General features: G+C 40.0%; 2 protein-coding genes across 6 annotated transcripts in view; one reads left to right on the top strand and one right to left on the bottom strand.

Moving 5' to 3' along the window:
* FAM210A (family with sequence similarity 210 member A) overlaps window positions 1–6,424 on the bottom strand; it is a 19,542-nt gene extending 13,118 nt beyond the window's left edge. The window contains exon 1 of one of the 3 annotated variants that reach the window (XM_079302397.1): window positions 6,273–6,424. The gene's annotated coding sequence lies outside the window, so the exon portion shown is untranslated. Of the gene's footprint in view, window positions 1–6,124 lie in introns of all 3 variants that reach the window. The other 2 variants (XM_079302398.1, XM_079302399.1) reach the window with 2 other exon arrangements.
* RNMT (RNA guanine-7 methyltransferase) lies at window positions 6,389–22,230 on the top strand. 3 transcript variants are annotated; one of them, XM_079302384.1, is made up of 11 exons: window positions 6,389–6,481; window positions 7,795–8,058; window positions 10,227–10,359; window positions 11,845–11,967; window positions 13,010–13,125; window positions 14,701–14,882; window positions 15,475–15,639; window positions 16,757–16,874; window positions 18,550–18,651; window positions 20,103–20,136; window positions 21,387–22,230. In XM_079302384.1, the coding sequence occupies exons 2-11, from the start codon at window positions 7,825–7,827 to the stop codon at window positions 21,422–21,424; spliced, it is 1,245 nt and encodes a 414-aa protein (XP_079158510.1). In that variant the 5' UTR covers window positions 6,389–6,481; window positions 7,795–7,824; the 3' UTR covers window positions 21,425–22,230. The 3 variants fall into 3 exon arrangements, with proteins under 3 accessions (XP_079158510.1, XP_079158511.1, XP_079158512.1); XM_079302385.1 differs by lacking the exon at window positions 6,389–6,481 and adding an exon at window positions 6,642–6,824; XM_079302386.1 differs by lacking the exon at window positions 6,389–6,481 and adding an exon at window positions 7,083–7,341.

The raw sequence follows: 22,230 nt of genomic DNA, 5'->3' as shown, positions 1-22,230 counted from the left end.
ATTCCTCCTAAAATACTTGTGGTTTTCAGCCACAAGGCCCTTGACATGCAGGTGTGGGGGATGTAGGGGTATGTGTGTAGTGGTGTGGTTTACAAAGCAGTGGAGAGCTTCTACTGGATAATTAACAGGGGCTGGAAAGGGACTTCACACAATCAAGCCTCAGGTCTGCAGTTTCCTGCATATGACTCTGAACTCCCTCAGAAAAAAACAACCCACAACCAAACTGATGATGGGCTGGATGCTAAAACATGAACAAACAAATACAGAGATCAGTTTTCTACACTTCATCAAAACACTGTTTTACAATCTCTTAGAATCTTCCCTCTTTATAGGACATTGTATTTTATTTGACAAATTCCTCGTCTCTTTCAACTGCCACTGAGCATCTCAAGTGTTCTGACTCTACACTAATACATGCTGAAAAACACTGGAAATACAGTTATATGTTAAGAGCTCAGATATTTCTTTTATGATGAAATTCAGAGCTGCAGTGCACATCTCTTTTCACTAATAAAGCCATCAATAAAAGTCAAAAGGTTGCTGCAAAAAATTGAACTCTTCCTCAAGTCTTCCTGCTACTTGCAACATAGACTCTAGTAGCCAAGCTCACTTTTTAATTCATAGTTTTTCTGGTCACTCACACTTCACGGATATAGACAATGTGGATTATAAGAATTAATTTTTAAAGTCTCTGGAATTGCAATTAAATATTTATTCATGAAAAATATAATGAAACAATTAGAGACACACTGCAGATACAGTGATTTTTACTGAAACAGATGGTGCTAACACGAAGTTCAGCCTTTTTGCCCAAATCTGTTGTGTTTGTGCAGCAAGGTTCTGGTGGATGGTGGTCTATAGGGGTGGTTTCTTTGAGAAGCTGTCAAAAGCTTCCCCTATGTTTAAGGGAGCCAATGCCAGCCAGCTCCAAGAGATACTCACTGCTGGCCAAGGCTGACACCATCAGTGATGGTGGTAGAGCCTCTGGGACAACACGGCTAAGAAGGGAAAAAGTTGTTGCACAGATGTTATTGAGGCCAGGGAAGAGCAGAGTGAGCATGTGAGAGGAACAGCAGACACCAAGGTCAGTGAAATTGGAGGGAGAGGTGCTCCAGGCACAGGAGCTGAGACAAGCCACAGCCTGTGATTCAGACCATGCAGAGGAAGCTGTATCCCTGCAGCCCACAGAGGTTCAGAGAGGAACAGAGATCCACCTGCAGCCTGGGGAGGCCCCATGCCAGGAGGAGGCTGTGACCATGTAGGAAACCCACACTGGAGAAGGTCCTGTAAGGACCTGGGGCGAGAGGAGTCCATGCTAGAGCAGGTTTGCTGGGAGGACTTGTGATTCCATGGGGGATCCATGCTGGAACAGGCTGCTCCTGGAGGACTGCACCCAGTGGAAAATGACCCACACTGGAGCAGTTCATGAAGAACTGAAGGACTCGTGTTGGAGAAGTTTGTGGAAGACTGTCTTCCACAGGAGGGACCCCATGCTGCAGCAGGGGAAGGAGTCCTCCCCCGTGAAGGAAGCAGTGGCAGAGATGTGATGAACTGATTGTAACCCCCATTCCCTGTCCTGTGCCACCAAGAGGAAGAGTAGGGAGAAAAATGGGAGAACAGTTAAGCCCAGTAAGGAAGGAGGAGTGTCAGCAAGAAATTTTTAGGATTTGTTTTACCTCTCATTTCCATACTCTGATTTGATTGGTAATAAATTCACACTGAATCTATTTTGCCCATGACAGCAAGCAATAACTGATCTTTCCCTGCCCTGACCTCAACTCAAGAGCCTTTCATTGTATTTTCTTTTCCCTGCCCAGCTGAGCAGGGGAGGGATAGAGCAGCTTTGGTGGGCACCTGCCATCTAGCCAGAGTCAAACCACCACACCAAACCACAGAATACGACATTAGGTATTCAAATACTTTATCTTGATTAATTATAAACTGAATTAATTAGGAATATGCTTAAACTTAGATCTTAGAATCAGCTTTGTACAGCCTTCTACCTCACTTTCCACAGTGACTACCAAACCTGTTTCCTTTCTAGCCTTGAAAAACGCCATTTTTGCCACCTTGGATCTTTACAGGTCTTGCCTCATTGTTGTGTTTTTTCTTTCCATAACCCAACAGCAAGCAACAGTATCATCTGTAATAATACATTAAGTGCAAATTATATTATGTAACAATTTTATAAGATGCTTAGAACAATAACCTTGAAGTACCACATCTTTTACTCATCAAATTCACCCAAAATGCTTCTAAAGATATTCAAAGAATATTCTCAAGGAAGAATTCTGAAGCCTTACAATTAGAAACAAAGTAGGAATAAAAGTAAACCAGTGTGAAACTGGAAAAAAAAAATCCCAGTTTCTGCAAAAACAAAATTCACAGTGGAAGCACTGGGTTCAAGATTTTTTTCTTTTATTCTCTCATCACATTTATTTCACACTTTCAAACACTCAAAAGCTGTCATTTTTTCCAGCAAAAAATATGGAACATTCATCTTTCAGCAGAATTACAGTTGGCAGACATTCACTTCCACTATAAATCTTTTCTAAATATTCAAAGTAAGTGTTGAATTCTCTGTTGTGAATTCAAATTTCTCCATATGGGGAAATATGTGCAGTATCAATCAGAATATCTTGAAAAATTATGTGTGAAGAGGCTGATCATAACATTTACAGAACATACACACACACACTCAAAACCAGAGTCTTCATCTAATTTTCAGTAAATGCCATTCCCAATATCTTTACAAATGAATGTGAACAGTTCTTATGTTAAGGTCTTGATTGCTGAGTGGCTAAACCTTCTTGCCCACTATTCAATTTACTGCCTTATTCAATTTTTTGCACAGAGGACAGCTAACAACAAAATGACACCATCTACATGTTCTGAAAGTGCATCAGATTCAGAGCTGTGTCTTTACACCAGAAGGAGCTCTGATGAGCCTTCACTATAGAACCCTAATAACATTCCTATTCACAGTCTGCAGCAGCAGCATTACCACACTGAGAAAGGAATCCTGTGATTGCAACACTGCAACCTTTGCAAGCACACTGCTTTCTGCCAGTTGTCACTAAGAAGGCCCAAGGCTTGTGGTTCAGCACAGAAACACCCCTCATCAGAAAGTACTATCCTATGGCCTGAGACAGCAAGAAGCAAAGGATGCCACCTAATTTTAACATCAGCAAAGCCAGTTTTTAAATCCACAAAATATTAAGAGTGAATAGTTAACTACCTGGTACATGCTGTGGCTAAGCACTACCACTGCAGTTAAAGGTAGGTGCTGTCATGTTTTACTAAAATCTTACACCAGCCACTTTTGGAAAAGACTCACTGAACTATTGTGAAGCCACTCATGCATTTTTATTTCCAACCAACAAAATATGTTCATTGGAAAAAAAAAAGCTACTGATTTGTTTTATAATTTGTTTATGAGCACCTGACTGTAGTCACCACTACTACCCTCCCCCATCTTCCTCCTCAAGGACAAACTTGGCAAGTCCTAAAGAGCTGCAGGGGGATCATCTGCTACAACATTCTACACAGTCACAATCACAGCCACACAACTTCTTGTTTTGTTTACACAAGAACTGTTACACAGGGTCAAGGTCTTGGGACAAGATAAAACGGTAGATGCATGGAATTACAATTTATAGCCCAGCTAAGTGTCACTTGAATTTTCTGATGTGCACAAACAGAGCTTTACCATTCAGATGAACTTGCTTAGAAGGGGCATGGTCATGTCTGGAAACATAATAAAACGTGTGACTAGTTTGGAATGAGAGGAAAACTGAGTGATGGAAACGTGTAGCCCAGAGGACTGGGCTACAAAGGGTTGGAGATTTTTAGAGCAAGCACAAAGTTCCAACCAGAGTAAATCCTATTGTGCAACACCAGTGGCTAAAAGAAGATGTGGCTTCAGTCCTTACCAGACAAAAAGTCCTAAGTAGGCACACTGCTCTGGCCTGTCAGCACCTGCTAAAATCATAATTTTGTGGACTAAACTGATTGCAAGGAATTTGCTGAGATTCCATTAGCAGTTTTAGATTTTTAAAAATCAGTGTTCTTCCTCTCTCGTTGTTGAATTTCTCATGCCCTTGTCTTCAAGATTAGACAAAATCCCCTACAGATCCAGAAATGTGCCAAGATGCAAACTGAGGCTTTTATCTGACATTAGAAGGCATCAAAAACTCCCTTCAGTTTTTAAGTGATATCTACGAGTGTACACACAGAGCTGGGCCAATTTACCTGCAGAGAAGACCATCCACAGCAGAAGTACACAGAATTTTTTTAAGAACCAAACCAGATCAAAACTCTTCTTACAGCTGCTACAGCCTGTGAAGCGGACCTGCAGACAGTCACACCAAACAAGGAATGTAACTTCTTACATTCCTCACATACTCCTTAACCTACTCAGTTTTGGCCATGTGCAAGCCACCTGATATCCACCTACCCAAATCATCAAATGATTATATATTTTTTTCATTCCCTGATGGAAGTGCCTCTTCGGCAGTGAGTGCAATTCAGTAACGCTGCCACAAGGGTCAGTCATACCCTTTTTACCTCAAACAGCCATTGAACAGAAAAGGAGATAAACACCTGCTGTCACCCCCATAGGAGATGGATGGTGGGGACATCTGTGCATGCAATTCCCACACTGAAGCAGCTGCAAGTCATATAAGTACAGGCAACAAAACACATTCCAAACGAGGAACCTGCACCCTATCTCTTCCCAAAGCAGCAAAACTTTGCTAAACTGTTTCATGTTTATACTTGTAACATCAATGACATCTTGGGGTAAACTGAGGAACGCTTTCAGTTTAAGAACTGGCTTTGGTATGGCATTCTAGGAAACCTCATGTACTACTGTCCACTGTAATGTTTTCCCTTTCAGGACAGTTTACAGAGGAAACAGACATTCGTGAGGCTGAACTATAGTTTGTAATAGCTGACATAGATCCACGTTTCACTGAACAGCCTTAACAAAAATTCTGATGACTTCTCTGTCTGACTCCCCGGATATCCTTAATTGACAGGAGCAGATTACTAATGTGAAACATAACATTAGACAATAAAATATTTGTACAGCCACTTCAATCTTTCTGAAAAGACAAGACAAGTCTTTTAGTAGGCAGTTTTGGGAAGAAAACCCCCTTAAGGGGCATAAGCCTCCCACGGTCCTTCAGTGGTAACAGAACCATGAAATATCCTCGGAAGGCATCCTTCAGGATCATGGAGACCATGGACCATCAACTCCTGGCCTTGCACAAGACATCACAAGAATCACACCTTGTTATTGAGACCTTTGCCAAATGCTTCTTTAGCTCTGTCAGGTTGGTGCTGTGACCACTTCCCCGGCAGCCTGCTCCAGTCTCTCGGGCTGAAAAACCTTTGCCTAATACCCAGCCGAAACTTCCTCGGACACAGTTTAGTGCCGTTCCCTCGGGTCCTGCCACTGGGCACAAGGGAGCCGAGATCGGCGCTGCCCTTCGTGAGGAAGTCACAGCCTGAGATCCCACCCCCAATCCCTTCCCTTCCACCCAGCAGCAGCAGCAGCATCCCACCACGGGGCAACCAGGCCCACCCAGCGCCACCTCCCCACCAAGAAACAAATCTCCCACCGCCCTTTCTCGAGTGGCGGCGGACACGCTTCACCGCCAGACAAGGCGCTGTCTGAAGCAGCCCGATGCCCCCACAAGCCGGGGCGGTGGCGGATCCGTCCCGCTCCCGCCGCTCCCACCCCCGGTACCTCGAGCCGGGCCCGCGCCGCTCCTCAGGGGCCCCGCGGGCACGCGCGGTGTCCCCAACGGCCGCTCCCGTCACACCCCCCGCTCCCGCCCGCCCCGCGCAACGTGCGGCGGCGCCCGTCCCCACCATCACCTTCAGGCCCGGCGGCGCCCTCACACTGCGCAGGCGCGAGCACCGCCCCCTTCCCGCACGGCCCCCTGGGACTCGTAGTCCTGTACCGCGGCTCGGACTCCGCCGCCTTTCAGAACCAAGGCTGAAGTGACCTTTCACACCGCCCTGTCCAATCATCACTGCCACTGTGACACCCCGAACCCAAATCACCCTGATCCAGACGTCTCTTAAACACCTCCAGGGAAGTGTTTAACAACTCCACCGCCTCCCCGGGCAACCTATTCCAACGCCTGAGTATCCCAACAGTGAAAAAGTTGTTCCAGTATCAATCGGAATCTCCCCTCTCTCAGGTTAAGGCCATTTCCCCAGTGCAGGCGCGGTGGAAGAAACCGATCCTAGCTCACTACAACCTCCTGTCAGCAGCTGTGGAGGGCGATGAGGCTCCCCCGCGCCTCCTTTTCTGCGGGCTGAACAGGCCGCGCTGCCCAGCCGCTCCTCTCCACACACCGCGCACGCCGCACTTTCCCCGCTCCCTTTCCCGGCGGTCCCTCCCCGGACGTGACGCCCGCCGTGGGGGTTCGTCACTTCCGCAAACAGGGATGGCGGAGCGCTGAGCCGGGTGAGTGCGGGCCGGGTCCGTGCCGGGTCCGTGCCGCCTTCCCTGCCCCGGCGCTCCGGCGGCGGGAGGGGGGCCCGGGCCCTCGGGGGGGCCGCACGGTTAACGGGAGCGGAGGCCCTGAGGCCTGCCGGCCGCGTCAGGGGGGAAGGGAAGGAGGGAAGGAAGAAAGGGGGGCAGGAGCGTCCCGAGGCCGGCGGGGCCATTCCCGCAGCGCTCCAGGCGTTTTGAGCTCTCCGGCTGAAGGAGCTGCTGCTTCCTGGGGGCACTTGGTTGCCATCGCTAGTTGTGAAAGTCGAATCGTTTCACAGTTTAGGCCTTCAAAACATCTGCTTGGAACAGCCGGGTGAGGGTAAGGAAGGGTCTGCTGCTGCTGCTGCTGCTGCTGCCGCCTCGCAAACCAAGTCAGGTGCTGCGCAGTAGTGCAAGAATTATTTTTATAAGTTGTACTTTGAGGCCATTTGTTTTGAGGAAAGCTGCTCCTGGTGCCACTGTATACTGGCCCACTCAGTGGGTGTGTCCTGGGCCTCATTAGGAGGTGAGCTTGGATACGGTGGATTTGAATATAATCTTAGGTATTTTTTTTTCGGCTGATATAGGCCACTGTTTCAGAAAAGGAATTGCCAAATTGCCCTCTCCCATGTCTTGTTAAAAAGTAGGTGCTCTGCTTCCCAGTGGTGGTGTAAAGAAGGCTGGGATGTCCTGGTGACCAAATGAGCTTTGTGGCAGTTGTTTGCAGTCCTGCAGCCTGCAGGTATTTGTGAGGTGGAGATGTGGAAATGTAGGTGCATCTGAATATCCCTCGTATTAGTTAAGCTCAGAGCATAGTGGATTTTCTTGGTAAACTGGAAAATCCACAACTGGTAAGAAAATTTGCTCATAAAAACCCATCTTGATCTTTTGTTTGAAGGCATCCATTTATAAACATATCAGTTTAAATAACAAATTTACTAATTTGATAGAATCTGCCTGTTTGTGCTTCTAAACATAAATTGATTTGTAGGTTACTTTTTATGGGAAAGGAAAGAGAAAAAAAACAACATTTGGCAGTTGAGTCAATAAATATACGTAAGAATGACTCTAAAATGAAAAGTAGCAATTTATCTTAATTTGAACTTAATGAGTTCAAATGAGTTAATGAGTATTTTTAGGTTCCACATGTGTTATTGAGCTGTCTTTATTAAGCAACTGGTTAAATTCGAAGTGTGTATGTTGCCTAGGGTGAAATGCAAATGTTATGTTTGAAAGTCACAATCATAACCACAAGTGAAATTCAGCGCTGAAAATTCTTGCTGGTTTGTTTCTTTTCCCTTTAGATTTCCCTTCTGATAAGTGAAGCAGTCAAAATGTCTGAAGTAACCAAGACAGAAGAACAGCAAGTAGAGAAGAATTTGGATGAAGAAGTGGAGAAAACACCTCATGCTTTAGAGTCAGCTTCAGGTATCGGGTGTGAAGGCAATAGTTCTGCTTCAGGTACAGATCAGTCCACTAAAAATGAAAAACAAGTTGTTAGTGGTGATCAGGATGAGAGAAAAAGGAGGAAGAATTTAGACTCTGAAGATGAACCTTCTAAGAAAGTAGTGAGTATCCTTTGTTTTGATCTGTTTTCAAATCCTTGTTTTGAAGCCTTAGCTCAAGAAAAGATTGGAAATATTTATGCTAGACGTGTGTGAGCCAGCATGAAACACCAAGTATGGAAATGTTTCCTAGGGAGGTAACAGGTGCACAAGTGATGTTGGGCTTCACAGAGGAGAAAGAGGGCTGGCAATCAGAATGATAAACTCAGCACATACTTAGATTAGTCTGGTTAGTCTGACTCTAAGACTGTTCCATTATCTGTGTGGTAGCAATTTGGTGGTGTAGTGTAGGGTTTACTGGCATTAGTCCAAGTTCCATATCTTGAGCTCAGATCTCATGTATGTTGTTTATCTGTGTGTTAGTATAGTTACCTGTGCTCAGCAAGTTCTTCCATAAGGTTGTTTTGTCCTTTTATTTCCTTGGTAAGGTTCTGCATAGTTTGCAAAACTCTACAGACTGCATCCTCTGTAATATAATTTCAGTATGGTTTGTTGGCAAAGTGAAACAGTGAAAGACTTACAGGTGCTTCTTTGTGTTTTAAGACTACAAAAGAAAATGTATGCAATTTTATATGTCCACCTGAGGGGGTGAAAAGGGTAATGTATCACATGATGCTGTCCTTTATTATGTATGAGCTTATGGAAGCTGATGCTTTAACATCCAGTCTAGTTCATCCTTTTGGGATATTTGAATATAATTTGAAAATGTCTGACTTAATGTTTTGTTTCTTTGCCCAGAATTTTCCCAGGATGTTAATATACGGCTTAGCAGTCTGGCAAAATAAAGGGTGCCCTTTGTTGTAGTAGAAACATTATTAACCCTTTCATCTTTTTAATAAGGGGGAATAAGGCTTAGATGAACAGGAACTACACTGGGTTTGTGTAGCCTAAGGGTGTGGAGAGATGACTGCACATAGCTGCCACCATCTAGATGTTGTTGCTGATGGCTGTTTGCAGCTGAGATGTGTTAATGGTTTGTATGAGTATGTTCCCCACACTTGTCTGAGTCAGCTCTTCTAGCTTCTGTCCCCTTCAGTGGCCATTCAGGGAGCCATCTATGCTTACCCTGAAAAGGAATAGAAGTCGTCAGAATATGTTAGTATGGGTAGCCCAGTGTGGTAATAAACAGGTGATGAGGTTATAGAGATTTCAGACAAGTAAGGCTGTGTTCATTCTGAGTGTTACCAAAAGTGTGTGAAACACTGAAGTATTCACAGATTCACATTTATCAGTCAAACCTTCTTTTCCCTTGAGGAACTGCTATTTGAGTAGTAAGATGCAGGGATATTGACTCCTATAGTGAACTGTTAGGAATGCTTTTAATGGCTTCTGGTTTGTACTATTGCTTCAAATGCTTTTGTACCTCACATAGTCCATGCTGGTTGTCTCCGTTCTGTTACTTTGTATTTTATTTCTAATTTATTTTCACCTCATGTATATAGTTGAAGATTAGTGTCAAGGTGAAGAAATGTTGGGAGCATAGTATCTGGATGTAGACTGCTTCTCTTCATAACAGGGAACTTAAAGCTAAGGCTGGACAGAAATCTCTTGGAGTATTTTGAGTTAAGGGTAAATCAGAGACATTTCTACAGCTAACTCTTAAGCACATTAGATAGAATATGTTGTCAAGTGATTCCTCTCATTCCTCTATCATTATGTGTTTAAAGCTCTGTCAGTGGGGTCATCCACTTGTACTGTGACATCAGCCAGTTGCATTTTGGTTAAATTGGCAGTTTCTGTCAGATGAAGGCACTGAATTTCTGAAACAGGCTCTTTGAAGAGGCTTAAAGTTGCTTGAGAAGGAACATCCTCTTCTGTCCCAGACTTAAAAAGAATAAAACAAGTTCTTTGGGAGTGGTTGAGAGGTTTAGAGAACTGAAAGTATTTCTGTGAAGGAAAGATGCCGGGCAATATCTGTCATCCAAAAATTGCTTGAATGAACTGAAAAGGGGATTAAATTTGTGAGTATTACTGTGATAATTGAAGTATTGGCATCAATACCAGGACAGATATGGGAAATACCTTTATGATGATGGCGCTCTTCATAGTATTGCTTGTTTGCCTTCTTAAATACTTGAAGTGAATATGCGTCTTTTGATTAAATGACAAAGTAATAAAAAGAATGCAGTGCTTGAATCTGTTCCTTCTGTGGTGTGATTTCCTTTCTGCAGCATGTGATTGGCCATGGGCAAGCTGTAGCTGCACATTATAATGAGCTTCAAGAAGTTGGATTGGAAAAACGTAGCCAGTCTCGCATATTCTACCTCCGAAACTTTAATAATTGGACAAAGAGTGTCCTCATTGGTAAGCTTCCTTACCTGATTGCTCAGACATGATTAAAATGTAACTAATTTTTGCATCAAAATGTAACTTTTTATGTTTTCTGATGTTGAATATGACAGTTTGTCTCCTAATATGTAGTAAGTTTTTCAGCTGCAACAAAATGTCTATATTTATATTTCTTTTGAATCTCTGTGATAGTGTTTCATATTGTTGGAGTACCAAGCATATGTTTACATTTTAGAAGTCAAGTGACTGAGAAAGTTCTTACTGGAAACTGTTCTTCTCCATGACATTTTTAAAGAGAAAAGTACAGTTATAAATAATTTAAGTGTTCTTAGATTCAAACAAGAGCAGCTCAATCTATCTCAAATAATTTTTGAGGCATTTTCCCAAAAGATTGTCTGCTCAGAACCTAGTGAAGCAGTTCTGCTGGAAGCTTGAACACATAAATATTTTTTATATTGCTCAATAGTTGTCAATAGTCAATAGTTGAAGAGATGGAAAGCTAAAGGATGTATTTTTTTAAGAATCAGTGGGTTTTTATTTAAGGGCAAAGTCTGCTGTTCCACAAATTAATTCCAAACTGAGGAAACAAAGCCATCAGATATCTGCCAACAAAGAAAAGAATCATCAGCACAGCACCACAGGTTCATGAAGAGGGCTCTGTGCCAGGAGATGTTGGCACCATTTGTCTTAGCATGCTGCTTTTTGTTGTGTTGTATCAGAGCAGTTAGAAACAATATTTAGGTTTCTATAAAGCTGTTCCTGAAGCGTGTGTTGAAATCTTTCTGTCATAAAGAATTTCAGCAGTGTGGCTTTATAGCAGTTGTATCAAAACATATTTCATATCTCCTACTGTGAAGAAAAGTTGCTAGCATGCTGATATGTTTTACATAATATGCCAACATCAGTCAGAGCAGAGACAATCTAGACAGCACAGAGAGAGAGAAGAAAAAATGTAACTGGTATATGTAGGGTAGAAAGACAGCAAAGGAGTATCTGCTGTTATTGCAAGGCCTGGGAGAGTGAATGAAAAACATTATGCATTTTTGTAAGGTGACTGGGAGGAGATGTTGTGGCTGATGCATTTAATTGGCTTTTACTGCTTGCAGAAGGCTCTCCCATACTTTCCAATAACATCTGCCTTCATTATAATGCTAATGAAAGGGACCTTGTTTCCCTCCTCATGTACAGGGTGGTTGTTTAACCATGTGCAGTTTTTCCTTAGCCAGGGAAACAGTTCAGTGCCTCAGTCAGGTTACATGCAGAGCACATTAAGCACAGAAAATATTCATCTTCTCCACAGTTTTAAAAGTTTATGGTTCCTGTCATCCTTCTAAAAAGAAAATAGTTTTAAGTTTGCAATATTAAGATTGACAGGCAAAGTAAGGTCTGAGGTGTTTCAAAATTCTCAACCCCTTTTGGTTCTTTAGGCTTTTAGATGCCATACAAGTGCAGAGATTAGGTGCAGATGTGTTGATATGCTCCTGGTGTTTGTTTTTCTAGGTGAATTTATAGACCGGGTACGACAGAAGAAGAGTGATATAACTGTTTTGGATCTAGGATGTGGGAAAGGTGGAGACTTACTGAAATGGAAAAAAGGCAGAATTAAAAAACTCGTCTGTACTGGTAAGAATATAACTTTCTAGGGAATTTACATCAGGTTTTATGGGAAACCAAGTACATCTCCAGTCTTTTATTATTTCTTTTTTTCCAGTCAATCAAAGTATGTAATGAACACCTTCTGTGCAAGAAGTTGTCTTTTTGTTTTTTAATCTGAAGATATGACTTGACTGCCAACAGAAATATAAGAATCATCAATATTTAGCTTTCAGTTCAACTGCTAGATAAAAACTGGTATCACTAAAGAAAAACACCATTGCCTCAGGTTGCCTTGGGCAAAAAGGGGGCATGGGGAAAAGACTGACATTTTCTATTTTATGTCTTTTCTCCCACATCTAGTCTCCCGTAGTATTTTTAATTGTTCTGAAACACATACAGGAGAGTTGCATTTAAAAGACCAAGTAAACCCCCCCAATGTTATGAGAAAAAATGATCTTGGGTGTTGCAATCAACTCATGATTTTCAGACTCAGAAACGGGGAAGAGCTGAAAGCTGATTAAAATTTTTTTTTGTCTGAATAATTGGCTTAGATGTTGGGAGAATGATACCATTTTCCCTTTTCTCAAAAAGTGTCCCAAGGATAATTAGAGGAAGTATTATTTAACTCCAAATTTAATTAGGTACAAAAATGCCCTTTCGGTGGGAATTATTTTGGGTGCCTCATATTTTACAGCTCTTTCTTGCATTATTCAATGGGCAGTATTCAAATGTACTTAGTCAATTTACTTAAAAAGTTCTTAGATAAATTTATTGTATATTGTCAGAAACTCAATGACTGAGAAAGAAGCATTCTTAGAATTTGAAAAAATTCCCATGATGTGACTTATCAGAAATAATTGCATTTCAACATCTTTTAAATTTTTAAGAATATTAAGAATCCCAGGGAGCTGAGCTGTTTTAATGGAACTGAAGATAGGGTTGTTTTTTTTTTATCCTTCCATATTGTACCTTCTGTGTTCCAGTAATCATTCCAGTTTTCTTGTCTGGGGAGCAGTGTGCACACTTTTAAAAATCTCATTTATTGTATTTATTATCTTTCCATATATAGACATTGCTGACATTTCTGTGCAACAGTGCAAGCACCGCTATGAAGAAATGAAATCCCGATGTCGGTATAATGAGCATATTTTTGATGCAGAATTCATACAAGCAGATAGTACCAAGGTACAGTTCCTGTGCTTTGTAATATTTTGGAGGTTTAATGTTCTTTCTGGTAGTGCTGTGACATTTTGGGTATATGTTTTTTCAAGATTGGATTATTGTACTTCCGGGAGAACCAGCCATAGAGGGGTTACTGGAAGGTTGCTTAAGATGTACTTAGGTGCATTTTGCTGCTGTTGTAAAATGTGACATTGCTGAAGCCTGAATGTCTTTTCCAGATGGTAAATCTGATGCTTTCACTGTCTATTACTTGACAAGGGGAACAGAATGACTGCTTAACTTTGGAGTTCTGTGAGACAGCATGGGATGTTGGAAACTATTTTGGTGAATGCTAGAATAAATGAGGGACCTTTTCTGATTTGACTTGTATACTTAGAATTTTTTCTTTCTAGTGTCATTTTAGTTACTATAATGGCTACCTTTAAAACTACTGTGGTAGAGCAGGTTTCTGTCTGGAGGCAGTCATGAATACATGGCTGAGTCTTAGGAGACAGTCTTGCAACTAGAACAGCTTTTGCTTCCTAGAAGTGCAGGCTGAAAGTATCCTGCTGATGGGGACTGAGACACAAAACCTACTTGTTTCCAGCATATCTGTAGAAAAGCTGAACCTGTTCTCAGCCTTGCATAAAGGGTTGTTTGCTTGAATTCTTGGTTGCCTTTCCTTCTGAGAAATAGTCTGTTGCAGGTTTGTGTCGTCTCGACTTGGGGGAGAGAGAAGAGAAACTTGGTCAGGAAGGAAAGGGATATTTTCATGTTGCTTTTACAGCTCAGTCTTACATGTATATGTATTTTATGTTGCGTGCTTTATTCTCTCTGTCCTTGCACACAAAGTTAATTTCCCTGACTTTGGGTCTCTATGATTAATGTTGTATATTCTACAAAATCTAATTCTGCCTGCCTCTTTTTCTCATTTTCCTGTGTCTTTCTGTATGTCTGCTGAATACAGGGTCAAAGTAAGCTTTAACCCGACAAATTCCAAGGGCTCCAAGTTCTTCAGATTTTGGTTACTTGGTCTGGGATGGGGAGCAGTATGTTGGTGATAAACATGGGTGAGAATACAGACAGATAAATACAACTTGTTGGGCAGGGCAAACTACTGTATTTGAAACAACCCCTTCTCCTCTCGAGTGCATGTTTAATGTGTCAGTTTTCATTACAGAGACTTAGCAAACTGAAGTTCATTTTATTGCAGATTTTTTTTTTTTTTTACAGGCAAACGGTGGCCAGTTATGTAACCCCAGCAGTAAAGTACTTTTGGAAACTAGAAGTTAACTAACCTTGGTTTTTAGTCTTTCAGGTGTAGCAGTGTTACTTGACAACACAAAAAAATTTGAGGACATTATAACTTTGAAATGTGTGTGTATTCTTGTTGTTTCTAAATGTTGTGTATGGTTTTCTGTGTAGCAGAGAGCTTATTTTTTTTATCTTGTCTTTGTTGAACTTGTAAAAGAATGGGAGCTGAAAGGAGAAACTTCAGAAAATTCATTGAAAGATTTATGGAAGTAGTACATCTGTTAGAAGATTTAAAATGATTATACTTGTTTCTGTAGTTTTTTTTTTCTTCATTATCTGTTGCAGGATCTCTTGTCTTCCAAGTACAGTGATCCAGATATGCGCTTTGACATTTGCAGCTGTCAATTTGTTTACCACTATTCATTTGAGACGTATGAGCAGGCTGACATGATGCTTAAAAATGCTTGTGGGAACCTCTCTCCTGGAGGTTATTTCATTGGCACAACTCCAAATAGCTTTGAACTTGTGTAAGTACTCTTATGTCCTGTTAGTCTTCCAAAACTCTGTGAAGCATTGTTAAGTGATAAGTCTTCTTGCAGTGCTCCAATATGTTTGTGAAAACAAAAGCAATTTTTTGCAACAATTTTGGATTCTAGTAAAAAAAAAAAAAATCTCCCTTGAGGGCTTGACTCAAACAGGTAAAGCAATTCTAATCCTTGTCTCTTGTCCTCATGGCTCTGCTGATAGAGAGTATAGGTCTTCATACAGTTCATCCCTGTGTCATGATTGTAATAGTGTCAAAATGGCCACAGCTTGGGGAAAAACTGTCAAGGTTTTGTGGTTGTTTCCAGAAGTCGGTGTAGGTTGTCCATGTGACTGGGCTAAAGGTTCATCTCTGGGTCCATTTAGACCTTGGTATGTTGTATGAGAATGATAACCTGTTAAAACCCAGTATGGTGCTTAATTTCATTGTTTCATTGCCTTACGCGATAAGGGAAGTGGGAAACTAGAGAGATCACTGAGTATTACTGGGAGAAACACTTTCAGGCTTCCTATGTGTAGTTTTCTCTGCCTGTTAAATACTGGTCAATAAATGTTTGCTTATATCTCATTCTGTAGAAAGAGACTCGAAGCTTCAGAGACAAATTCATTTGGGAATGATGTGTACAATGTGAAATTTGAAAAGAAGGGAGACTACCCCTTATTTGGCTGCAAGTATGATTTTCACTTGGAAGAAGTGGTTGATGTCCCTGAGTTTTTGGTTTACTTTCCCTTACTGGAAGAGTAAGTTAAGTTTTAAATTCATTATTCAATAAAAAATATTCAATAAAAGCTGTGGAACACAATAAACATTTGTTTAGTTTATGCATCATTGCATAATGCTTGCAGAAAGTTATGGTTTGCCTTTCTTACTATATTTTTCAGTTCTTAATTTTTTGTTGTTGCTTCAAATACAGAGGTTTCTTGCATTTCCATCCACAACTGTAATCTGTCCATTGAACTCTGTTGAAGGTGTTCTGGTCAGAAGCTGTGAGGACTTAAACTCTGTCTCACAAGGGAACATCTGATCTGATATACTGGATCTGTCAGCAAACCTTTAGAATTGTCAGCTTTTTCTTCTTTTATTGTAACTCTTTGGTTTCTTTCTATTCCTTTTTTAGTTGTTCAGTAAGCTTTCTTAGTATCTTCTTCATCATGGTGCCTCTTTCTTGTTTTCTCTATCTTTCCTTAGATGTTCATAGGATTTTTGCTATTATCAATTTTTTTATTCCTCTAAGTGATCTTCATGATATATTTTGCTGTTGTTTCTGTGTGACCTCAGATTTGGTTTTGCCACCTGTATCCTGAGGTACTGACAAATCTTTGCATACTAGATTTTTTCCTGCCATTGAAACTCAGAGTGGTTAAACAGTATTAAGCTTTCCTTTCAAGCCTATTCAACAACTTCATTTGTAGTTGTCTGTGAAAAATAACAGCATCTCTCACTGACAGCTATAACTTCAATGTTGCATGTCCATGGTGTCTACATGTAATTGAGATGTAAGCCACTAAATACAATAAAAAGATGTTCTCTAAATATTTATAGTATCTGACATGATAGATACTGCAGGGAAAAGTGTCCACATGGAACTTCTGTGTTTCAGGAGAAGAGACTTTTTCTTTTGAAATGTTTGTAAATTCTGCGTAGATTTTTGTTGTCCTAATTTTAAAAAAGTAAGTAAAGTTTGTGGTGGAACTGCAGCTATTTTTGTCTAAATGTCTTTACTAAGAGAAAAAACTTGTAAAAAAGTGTAATCCTAGTGAATACCATAAGATGTCACTGTGGCTTAAAATTGTTCCTTTGGAAATAATTTTGGAAGTAATTTTGTGGCTTCTCTAATAAAGCTGATTATTTTGACAGAATGGCAAAGAAGCATGGTATGAAATTAGTCTACAAAATGACATTTCGGGAATTCTATGAAGAAAAAATCAAGAATGAGGAGCATAAAATGCTGTTAAGGAGAATGCAGGCCTTGGAGGTAAATTTAGAGTCAATTTGTTTGATTTTAATATTTTACACCATGTTAATTTTTGTGCAATAATTGAAATTTAGTTTGTGAACACCTTGCAATTAATTAAGGGCTACCAATAGAAATCATTTAGTTCCTGGGTCTGAAAGTTTGACTCTGGTTGTTGACCTTGAGGGGCAGCCAGACACCCACTGACCTGTACTCTTGTTCCCTCTTCCCAGCAGGATGGGGGGAGAAAAAAGAAAAAAAGCAAACTTGTGGGTCAAGATAAATTCAAGGAGATTGCTTAGCAATTTCTGTCACAGACAAAACAGACTGAACTTGGAGAAGGCTAATTTCATTCATTGTAAAAAAAAAAAAAAAAAGTAGAAAGGTGAGAAACATGAAAGCCTAAAAACACCATTGTCTCACCCACTGCTAGTTCCCTGGCTCAGCTTCATTTGTTCACTCCTGGCCTTTCTACCTCCTTTCCCATTTTCTGCAGGGGAATGGGGTTTGTGATCTGTTCATAACTCTTTGCCTCTTCTTCTCACACTCTTCTCTTGATCCAGCATAGGTCCAACCCAATAAATGATTCAAATTTTGAAGATAATATTTCAATATTGAGGCAAGTTTCTGTTCTTGTGAAGTAGGAAACAGAAGCCCAAGAATCATGCCAAGTGTTAGATAGTGGTGACTGTAATCCATTTCTTCCTCTGCAGAGGGACTGAAAGCTGGATCTTTGTGCAAGAGATATTGACTGAAAGGAATCTTTGTAGAAATAAAAGGACAGTCTGTGTTCATAGAAGAAAATGATACTTAATTGTAACTGGGCATATGGTTTTGTCCAATGTTTTTCCTTTTTTTTTTATCCTCAGGCTCTTACCCTTGATAACTTTAGCAGCATCAGAGAAACTTTTCCAGGCTACCTCTGAGGCTTTGGTTTTACTTGCAGTTCTCTGTGCTTCCCTCCTCCCTCAAACAGTAGATTTCTTCAGCAGAAAGCTCTCAAATCAAGTAATTGGTGACTTACTCAGCTGAGTCAGACTGCAACTTGAGTGCACTTGTTGACACTGAAAGTGATGGTGCTGTGTGTGGGCTCACACTGGCAGTAGCACAGAGACACAGCTTTTGACTTGCCATCTTTCTTCTTAGGAAAGTGAGAGTTGTCTTAAGGTAGTGGCCACTTAAAATTGAGGACTCAATTTTTACAAGCAGATTTATTTACACAGATCACTAGCAATTGGGATCCTTAATAAGTACATCTTAGTTTTGGAGAACCTTTTGTATCCTTCTTTTATAGCTTGTGTGTTATTGAAACATTTTAATTGTTCTGCTTGAAATTGTAGCTGCCCATTTCTTAGTACTTCTGCTGAAGAGATGCTGGTATAGTTGCTCTTGTAAAAGAAGATATATCTGGGTAATGCTCTTAATGAACTGTACATAAAAGAAGAGTGTTTAAAGTTACTCTGTTTTGCCTGCTTTAGAGACGTGAGATAAAACTTAATTTATAATTCTTGGGTGTCAGATTTTCTGGTAAGTAAGGAACATCAGACCTGTTCCTGAGGATGGTGTAAAGGAAAGACCTAAATATAACATATTTTTAAGACTTGCCGAACTCTGTAGTGGACTGTGTTGTGACAAGCCCTTTACTTAATGTGATTAATGAATCTCACTACTCAGTGTTTTGTTCTGTGTTCTCCAGCCATATTCTACACTTGGTGATTCCAGGCTTGTTTCTGATAAACCTGATGATTATGAGCATGCAAAAGAGTTTATCAAAGATGGCAAGGCAAAATTACCATTGGTAAGTTCCTTTATACTTCACTAGAGATAATGGTATCTTAAAACTGAGGTCCTGATCTTTCAAATTGTAGTGCCTTCTTTATTTCAGCTGCAGTGAAGTGGGTATGAGTGTCTTTGCATGTGAAAAATTGTAGAGCTGCTGGGCTGAGGGGTTCATCTAATCTAGATCCCATACTCAGGAATTCACTTAATTTGGTAGCTGTTAAGAAAGCTGTAATAATGCAGAAAGGAAATGATATTTTTTCCATCTTATTTGACAGCTGTTCTAAGTATTCTCAATTTGAGGAATCTTCTTATATTTTTGGATCTTCACAATACTGATTTAAAGCATTAGTTCCAATCCTCTACCAGGAGATTTCAAAGCTTTCTTCATAACACTGCATATATTTGAAATAATTCTTTCCATTTTCATCTATACAGCATGAGGGTGATCAGCTTAAAGTTTTTCCACTTGGTTTTGTTGTTTGGGTTTTTTAAAAAATCATTGATTCTTCTACTGTTCATGTTCTGAGTTTTTGAAGGTGTAGTCCTCTTACTGCATGTATAAAAATCCTGCATCAAAAGAGAAAAGAAACCTGCTGTCCACACTTGAATTTCAGAAGTTTTTGAGGAGAAAAATGCTTGTTTTAGTAAATAGGTTTAAGGACATGGCATAAGAACATTGGCTTTGGTCTGACCTGGCCAAAGATGTTTGTTGCCAAGTACTGTTTTAAAAAGGTGAACTATTTGGTCAGATTTGGTCAGTGGGTAGCCTATGGGCTAAATTGTGGCCCTGGTGAGGACTATTTGGATGGGGATGGAGAGGGCATAGCAGAAAATCAGCTTCTTGTTGTTGCCTTATGTTTTTTAAATGGTGGGATAAATGGCAGCACGTTTTTATCTGTGACTTGCCCTGCTTTCATCTAATCAGCTGAGCTGGGAGTTTCCTAGGCTGGAAGGCAGGCTGTTTGTCCAGAATGTGTGAGTGAAGGTGAGAGTTAGTCTCTTGCAAATAGCCTTTCTGTGGGCTGTGGATTGTTGTTGGGTGGAGGCAGGTAGATGTTCCTGAGGAAGGTACCAGCACCATGGTGTTAGGGCCTTTTCCTGACTTCTGCACAAATACTGGGCATCTCGGTCTGAGCAGCAGCTGGAGCCAGGTCAGGTCACACTGTGGTTCCTGGTGTGTGGTAATGGACTCAGGCATGCTCTGCATTGCAGAGGCATCCAGAACAACAGACTGTAGGCCCATTCTGCTGTGCCTGTTTAATTTAGGTGTGTTTTGTTATCTGGGTCTTCCAGTTCCATACCATCATAGTTGAGTTAAAATATCTGTGGGCTACAATAATGCTTCTCTTGCCCCTAAATAGCCAGTCATTGTGGGTGATTAGACACTGGTCAGTGAAAGATGGAGCTAAAGCAGTGTTTTATTGTTTCCTTATTTGTTGTTGAAACTGTTCTTTTGTCCCCTTCTAGGGAACCTTGAGTAAGTCTGAATGGGAAGCAACAAGTAAGTAATGGTTTTGAAAACAGTATTGACTGAATGACTGCTTTGAAAAGTGTGTAAAATAGCCTATTAGTCATTGAAGAAAATTTTAAATATAATAAGATGTTATTTGTGTAATTCAAAATGTGTCTAGATTATGTAGTATGCACGTCTCAAGAAATTGGGAGGGAAATGTCTGAGTGCAGCCAACCAGAATTTGTGTTTTTGCAGGCCATAATACTGGTTGTGTTAGTAGTTTAAAAACAAAAACACGTATTTCTCACAGGTGAGAAAAATCTTCACTCTGCTTTCTTCAATTATTATCTAATTTTTGAATATATGAATTACGAGGTAGACATAAATTCCAGCAATCTAGAAGTATTATCTCAATTATTTGAAAGGGACTTTGAATTTAATTTTATACCGTTTTGTACCCAAAAAAAAAGATGTATAGCTTTAAAAGTTCAGTGATTACTGTGTTTCCTAAATAGTCTGTTTTTCCAGAAACATTTGGAGTATTGAGCTTCTGATAAGAGTATAAGCACACCTTGTTCCTTACATGGAACTTTGCATTGTTACTGAGGAATACCTGATAAGCTTGTCTTGAAAGATTTGCAAGCAGCTATGGTATCTCATTCATTAAAATAAAAGTTGAAGTCAACTGGAAATCTATAAATGTTTCATTAGACCTGTGGTCTCAAGTTACTACTTTTACATATCTGTTGGTATGGAGCACAGGAGCATCTGGCATAGCTGGCATTGATTATATGCCAACTAAGAGTTTTTCAGGGGTGCTGGTGTGGACTGTACAAGTATCCATTAATAGAATCATACTGTTTTGGGCTTAAAAGAATGCTAAAATTTCATCTTTGTCCATCAAAATTTAAAAGAACAAAATTGATAATATGTATCGTTAATTCATTCACTTTTCAATTAAAAAATGAAGTTAATAATTTCAATCCTGATTGTCTATTACTGCATGTATGAAGGAGTCTTTAAACTTAACTTGCATAGGACTTTTTATGTGCTAGTGAATGTTCATTTTATGTAAATGGCACAGTAATTTATAAATTTCATTCACATTTCTGAAAACATGTAAAACTATACTAGAGGGGAATGCTAGAGTTAGTCACTGAAAAATCATAAGATCTTTTGTAATTTCAGTAATCTGCTAAGAGGTTTTTTGGGCATAATATCAACTAGGTTACATTTTTTAAACTTAGTTAAGTCACTAAGAAAGCTGAAACTTTAAATAATCCTATTTTCTCTTTTAGGTATTTACTTGGTATTTGCATTTGAGAAGCAACCATAAGACTTCACATACTGGATGCAGCAGGAAAAGATCATATCCATGTGCAAGTTGGAATGATCAGAAATCCATTGTGGCAACTATTTTTTTATTTTTTATTTTTTAATTGTCAGACGTGTGCAGGACACTACCAAAAACTAGAGCAAGCTCGTGATTCAGAGTTACATTGCCTGTCTGTGACAGATGGACTTGTGTGTGTGTATATAAGAAAGATTCTGAACCAGTCTTTTTAAGCATTTGTAAGCAATCTGCATACTCTCAAAACCTGTGTTTGAACTCACATAACTTTGTTAGAAACAAATGTTTTGTTTGTAGAAGTATGTTTGTGATTACGAGCCTGACCCTGCACTTTTTGAAGTTGATGGAAGAATGTTGACTTCAGTAATGCAGAATGAGGGCCTAAATACTGTTCTGCTGAGATCAATTAATTCATAATGAGATCTGTTCAGCGTAGAGGGTATGTCTACATTGCATGCAGAACAAAAAATTACCCAAGTCAGTTTGAGAACCTCTGTGCTCTGCTCAAGCCTGCATTGTAAATCTACCTTAGTGGTATTCATGGTGTAGTTTACATGGTAAATCCCATGATGTTCTTGTTTTTCCTGCTTGCTGATATGTAGTGTCACTCCATGGTGCTTTTAAGATTAAAGGAGTTTGTTCTGTACAAAACTGCTCTGAAAGTACTCAATTTCTAACGATTTACATCTCTACTTTGTTTTCCAAATACAGCTATGTGGTAACCAGTAGCAGCTGCTTAAGTTAGATTACTGAACATTTTTTATTGTATTAAAGACTCTTCTGACTTTTCA

The sequence above is a fragment of the Erithacus rubecula genome (genome assembly GCF_903797595.1).
Source record: "Erithacus rubecula genome assembly, chromosome: 3".
NCBI lineage: Eukaryota > Metazoa > Chordata > Aves > Passeriformes > Muscicapidae > Erithacus > Erithacus rubecula.
This window is presented reverse-complemented; position numbering and strand designations above follow the sequence as displayed.